Source organism: Terrapene carolina, unplaced genomic scaffold (genome assembly GCF_002925995.2).
Source record: "Terrapene carolina triunguis isolate 2854851 unplaced genomic scaffold, T_m_triunguis-2.0 Scaffold236, whole genome shotgun sequence".
Classification (NCBI taxonomy): domain Eukaryota; kingdom Metazoa; phylum Chordata; order Testudines; family Emydidae; genus Terrapene; species Terrapene triunguis.
Window position 1 is genome coordinate 16,511,212 of NW_020664587.1, and position 6,131 is coordinate 16,517,342.

The following is a 6,131-nucleotide window of genomic DNA, read 5'->3' on the forward strand; positions in this document are numbered from 1 at the left end:
TCCCTGCTCCTCCTCCCAACCCCTCTTCCTTCCCCCCAGCTCCCTGACCCTCCTCCCCTGACCCCCTCCCTTCCTCCAGCTCCCGCCTCCTTCCCCCAGTTACCCACTCCTCCTCTTCTCCTCCTTCCCAACCCCTCTTCCTTCCCCCAGCTCCCCACAACCTCCAGCCCCCTCCTCCCGTTGCTCCCCGGTCTCCCCCCGACCCTCCCCGGGCCCCTCAGCCCACGTGCGGGCCTCTCTCTCCCGAACCCCGCAGGCCGCCTCACCCGAGCGCCCGTCTCCCGCCTCCTGCAGGCGGAGGGCCCCGCTGACCCCCCTGCTCCAGCCGGGGCCTGGCAGGCGGCAGCTCCGGGCCCAGCCCAGCGCCCCGCGGAGCCCCAGCAGCAGCATCTCCCCTGCCCTACCGGCCTGCTGGCATGGGCGCCGCCATTTTGGGACAGCCCTGGCCAATCGATCGCCGAGCTAATCGATCGAAGGCTGGGCTGGCTTTAGCCTGGCTGGGCTGGGCTGGGCTCAGGGTGGGGCAGCTTTGCCCAGGTTAGGAGGGTCAGGCCTGGCCCAGTTCCTCTCGTGGCTCCGAGCCCTGCTGGGGTGTGTCGGGGGAGCAGGGCTTGCCAGCCCCTCTCGAGTGCACCCCGCAGGGATGGGCCTGGCTTCCTGCCCCTTTCTCGCAGGGTGGGTCCCTGCAGCCAGTGTCTGGGGGAGGCAGGCCGGCCGGGTGTCCTGGTTTTGAGTGGTTTGCCCCTCTCTGGTACTGATATAACCCGGACGTGGTGTTGTCTGCTGTCACACGCTGCTCCACTCCCATCAGCGTGGTGTAGGCGAGGTCATGCCCGCAGAATGGTGTTCTGTGTGCGGTGTGACCTCACACGCAGTGTGCGTGCCAGTTCACCCTGGTAGGGGCAGGGACACCGAAGGGATGTGCTGTGACCTGGGGATGTGGCAGTGGCCATCCTGCCCCCAGCTCTCTGGGTGTGTCCATTTCCCAATAGTGCTAGCACAAGCAGCCCAGCGGGGTTTGGCACCTGTAAGCCCGTTACCTCTGGGGAGCTGTGCCCAGAGAGTTGATTAAAGTGACCCAAAACCAGCTTCTTCAAAACCAAGCAGTATTTATTCACCCACAGGTACAAAGCACCTAGAGTAAAAGATAAAAACCATAAAGGTCTATGCACGTATTTTCCCTTCTCTACACATTTATCTTTCCTTGCAAGCTTGGGTAGGTTCCATTCAGCCCACTTACCTCTGGCTCTGGGCTGGGAGAAGCAGACTCCTAGCATCCCCGTCAGCACTCCCTGACACCTTCTGGACAACCCCCCTTCTTTCCTTGGCCCACATCTATATGGTTTAGTACCCCCTTTGGTGCATGGCAAACCCTGGGAATGAGTAGACTAGTTAGAGCCAGGCCGGGGTCTTCCCCCGGGACTCTGGGCATTCTCTGTGAGACTACCTGTTCTTTGCCATTGTTCTGTTTCCTGTCAGTTTCCCCTTCGATTTAACTTTGTGCGGTCAGGCAGGATAACGTCATGCAGGAAAACTGAGCTACACGTGGGATTTATAAAGAATAGTGCACGTCACTCCCTCTTGCCTTCTAGTTACAAGGGTTTGTTTTCCTCCATCACATGTAGTTTGTGGGAGTTCAGTGAAGGTGCCAGCCAGGCATGGCTGCTGCATTCAAAGGCCATCCTGACAGCGAGGCAGGAGGGGCCCCAAAGGAACGAGGGGCATGAACAGGGTTACATGTGCAGGGGAGGGGTGCCCATGGGAGATGCTGTGCAGAGCCCCTGGCAGGAGAGGTGCCCAAACGGGGATGGGATGGGCAGCAGCAGATTCCTCCATAGTGTGTTTTCAGCCTCCATCAGTGCACTGATGGGTTCACCTCTGAGGACGAGCAGGAGGTTCAGGTTCCTTGCCCCATTCAGTCCTCAGCCTTGCTACTGTGACTGCCAACAAGAGGGAAATGCCACTGGGAACAGAAGTGAGACCCTCCCCCCATTCATTTCCCCAGGGGGCTGCTGAAGAGCCGCCAGATTGTACCGACGCTCAGTCGCCGTGGAGCCAGGGCCGGTGCAACCCATTAGGCGCCCTAGGCGGTTGCCTAGGGCGCTACAATTTGGGGGGCGGCGACTGCGGCGGTATTTAGGCGGCGGGACCTTCTGCTGCCTCTGTGGGGGGCGGCATTTCGGGGCGGGACCTTCCGCCGCCTAGGGCAGCAGAAAAGCTGGCGGCGCTCCTGCGTGGAGCTGGCTTGAATTGGAACTGGCCCATCCCAGGGCCTGTGAGCTGGGGAAGCCTTTGAATAGGACGGCATGTAAACCTCGGCAGTCAAATAAGGATTGCATCGTGGCTAAGTGGTGGCCTTTGCAGCAGGCAAGAATTCAGGGTTCCGAGCTGCAGTGGCGTTATCAGACGATTACTACACCTGTTCTTGCAGGACGAAGACCTCCTCAGCATGGCTGGCAACCACTTGTATGTCCTCCTGGGTGCTCCACGCACCCTCCCTGTGTCACCCTTGTCAGCTTTGCTTCGAGGCTCATGGTCTGAACAACTCCAAACTCTCAAAGTAAAACTTAGAGAAGAGCAGCCAAAGTTCACACTGAAATGCGAGTGTCACTTGGTTTCAACACCAAACGTTTTAAACGCCCCAGGGTTATGCAAAGCTGGGAGAGTGGAGTCTATAACGGAAGCTGAGCCAGGTGGGTTCGGGGTGGGTTCAGATTTCCTAATGTGAGTTTCACAGAAGCAAAGACAAGGTTGATTTCCTGCTGCCCTGTGTCTTGTGCAGCCATTTACCCCAGTGCACAGTGAGAGTGAATTGATTTGATGGTGTTTCACACTCACATTGCACAGGGTAACTGATGGCACATGGAGCAGAGGAACAGAGAGCCCAGCCAGCAAATCTCTTTTCTCCCCTTGCTTTGCAAGTGTCTTAATAATAATGATTTTTAAAGTCAGGCGTCTGTGGCTAACAGGCCCCGTTCACCCTTGGTGTCATGTCACTTCTCAGACTCTTAGAGATGACATAAAGTGCTTTGAACTTTGAGCTGTGATCTGCCTGCTCCAGCACAGAACTGCTGCTGGCCTGCACAGTGTGAACATGCTGGGGCCTGGCTTGCCTCTCGTGTCCCTTCCAGAAAACCAGCCTTTTGCAGGAGCGCTGGACTTTGAACGTCACCTAGGGCCTGATTTCCAGAAGTGCTGAGCACCCTCAGCTCTCACTGACTTCAGCTGGGTTTGGGGGCTCTCAGGAGATCAGGTCCATACTGTGTGGCCCCCCTGCCCTTTCCAGCAGCTAGATCAGGCCTGGCTTGGAGACGAATAACACCAATGATAGAACGGGCCGATATGTCACTCCTGCAGTAGCACTGGAGGGAACAGAACCCCCCGACCCGCTGCCAATCTGCCCGTGAGAGGAGAGCAAGAGGTGACAGAACCATTGCAGCATCACAGAAACAAATACACACACCTGGCAAACACTGAATTTCAGAACGTTACAACGACGTGTTCAAAGGAAACAAACCAAGGTAACATAAAAAACAACCCCATAAAGGGAAACCTTCCCTCTGAATGGTATACTACAAACAGAGCCGGAGTCGGGGCGGCTGCTGGGGCAACATGTACAGGTTTGGAATGGTTACATGGCTGTACAACACTTTACCTGTGAAGTATCTCCAGTCCCCACCGCCACATAACAACAGTGTTATTGGCAGCCCGGTCCACCACCCAACAGTCCCATCCAGTGCAATGTTCACAGCAACCGAGAGAACTGGCCACACGCCGAGGCACAGCACGCCCAGCAAATGGCTCAATTCAAAATCCTTAAAGGAAATAACCCTACTGCTAATGAGCGGAGGTCAGGTGCAGCTTGAGAAACCATTGCCTCGCAGGGTGAGCAGGGATCACTACTGGCTATATTAATGCTTGACAGCTGCTAATGCTGCCGTGAGGCGAGCAGACCAATAACTTCCTGAACTGACAGTCAGGGTGAGCAAAATGGCTCAGCGTAAAGAAGGATCGACTCTACTCGCTGCCCAAACCCCGACACTGGGGGAGTTTGGAACAAGCCTTAAGAAGCTGCATTTCATCCTCTGGGCTTCTCAGGGTGAGCTGGGGGTGGGTTTGCTGCAGTGCAGCTTACCCTGCAGCATCCAGTGCCCAGCCGACTCCTTCTGAAGCTACGGAAAGTCGCTGCGCTCCAGCTCCGACGCCAGCCCAATCGATTCAAAAGGGAAACAGGCTAGTGGCGGTTCCAGCGCTGGGCTGGTAGGCCAGGAGACTCAAAGCCTTAATTTACCTGCCATCTACGGTACTGCCTCCCTATAATGCTGTAATGCTGTGGTATTTGAGCACCTCACAATCCTGTAGGCATTTATCCCAATGACACACCGGGAGGCCGGATGGTGCTTTCAGATGAGGAGCCAAGGCCTAGCGAGACGAAGGGTATGTCTACATTGCACACGCAGCATGGGGTCTGACTCAGGTTTGAGCCCAAGTCCCCCTTCTATCCACACACAAATCAGTCTGACTTGGGGGTCAGCCAGCACTCAGGACCTGGGTCCTGCTGGGGGGGGGGCAGAGTCCAAGTCCCGCTGAGAGTCGGGTCCAAGCCCTGTCATTTTGCAGCATGGATGCAGGCCAAGCCCCAGATCTGAGTCAGAAGGGCTGCGCCGTGCGGTATGGACCCGTTAGCATGGCTGTGAGACCTGGGGCCGGCAATTGTAAACCCAGGTTTGCAATGCAGTGTAGATGCTCAAGTGAAGGCTTGGAACCAACGAATCCACAAGCCCAGGTCCCACAGCCCTGGGTTTACATTGCAGGGTAAACAGACCCTTTGTGACATGCCCTAGGTCACATAGGAGTGAGGACGGGAACCTAGCCCAGGTCTACCCCATCCTAGGCTAGCCCTCTAAACATGGGATCATCCTGCCCCCCAGCCTGAGCAGCAGCCGGGCACACGTTTCTCACAGCACCCCAAGCCCTTGGCTGGAGGTCCCACCTCGCAGGCTGACCGGGGAGTTCATTATCCCTTTTGGTAACACGGTCCCACTTGGACACCCAGTTCATTTCACACGCCAACCCCTAGAGACCCATCAAAGGGCCCGACTTTTGGTCACTATGGACCTAGGTTAGGTTTGAACTGGCGGCCTAGCAGTAAACAGCTCAGCAGCTTAGTACCCGTCCCCTGGCCTCAGATATCTCTTGCTGCGCTGACTCAGGGGAACAAGTGAGCATGTAGAGAAGCAAATAAATAGCATAACATTAACTTGGGGTTTAGAAAGTGCAGTGAAGTTTCTCAGCTACCCATCTCTGTGAGGGCCATGTAGAGCCGTGGCTTGGTCCTTGCCAGAGAACCCCAGGGAGCAGGATAATGAGCTTAGAAGACTGTTCATTGACATTTCCTTAGAAGCTAGGGAGCTTTATAAAGTCTTTAGCCAAGTCTGCAGGGCTCCCTCCCTACCAGGGCAGCACTGGGGTAGTAGCTACAGAAAGGAGACAGCTGCAGAGCAAATCTGGACTCCAGAGCCTGCAGCCTCTGCATGGGCCCTGCACGCAGCTGATGTTCTGTTTTCAGGGATGCCCCCGTCCTTCCTCTCTGCATCATAGCCACCTTCCCTCAGCTGCAGGTGGGTGCAGCTCCTTTAGGAAGTCAGCACTGCCCTGAGCGCTGGCCAGCGGGGCTGCCTGGGATGCTCTCTCCCTCCATAGGGCTCTCTGCAGCATTCCCAGCCCCACCGGCCTGGGGAGAAAGAGACTAGAGGAGCTTTCGGGGAAGGCACTCAGGGCCTGATTCTGTGGGCTGCAGAGCACACTGCCCTCACTGAAGTCCAGAGCAGATAGCACCCCGCTCCTCACTGCCCTGAGCAGGATCTGGTCGTGAGCTTCCAGCCCCTGCCAGCCAGGGAGCCAGACTCCGTATTCCTGCAGGGCGGTGGGATGCACCATCCCAGGGCGGCCGGCCAGCCCTCCGCCTCCCCAAGGCTCAAGTCACGCCAATGCTTTGAGAGTATGTGGTGCAAATGCAAACAGCAGCTTGGTGCCTATTCCAGGGAGGTTTGGGTTATGGGGGGGGTGAGGCTGGCCAGGAGAGATGCATGTCTGTTGGAGCCGCCCATTCTCCTGGCCTCCGCAAGGCG

General features: G+C 56.9%; 1 protein-coding gene across 1 annotated transcript in view; it reads right to left on the reverse strand.

Annotated features, from left to right (window-relative positions):
• MRPS15 (mitochondrial ribosomal protein S15) overlaps nucleotides 1–434 on the reverse strand; it is a 12,118-nt gene extending 11,684 nt beyond the window's left edge. Inside the window, exon 1 of the mRNA XM_026657137.2 lies at nucleotides 267–434. Coding sequence (XP_026512922.1) covers nucleotides 267–390 — 124 coding nt within the window. The 5' untranslated portion in view covers nucleotides 391–434. The remainder of the gene's footprint in view (nucleotides 1–266) is intronic.
• Nucleotides 435–6,131: the final 5,697 nt, after the last annotated feature.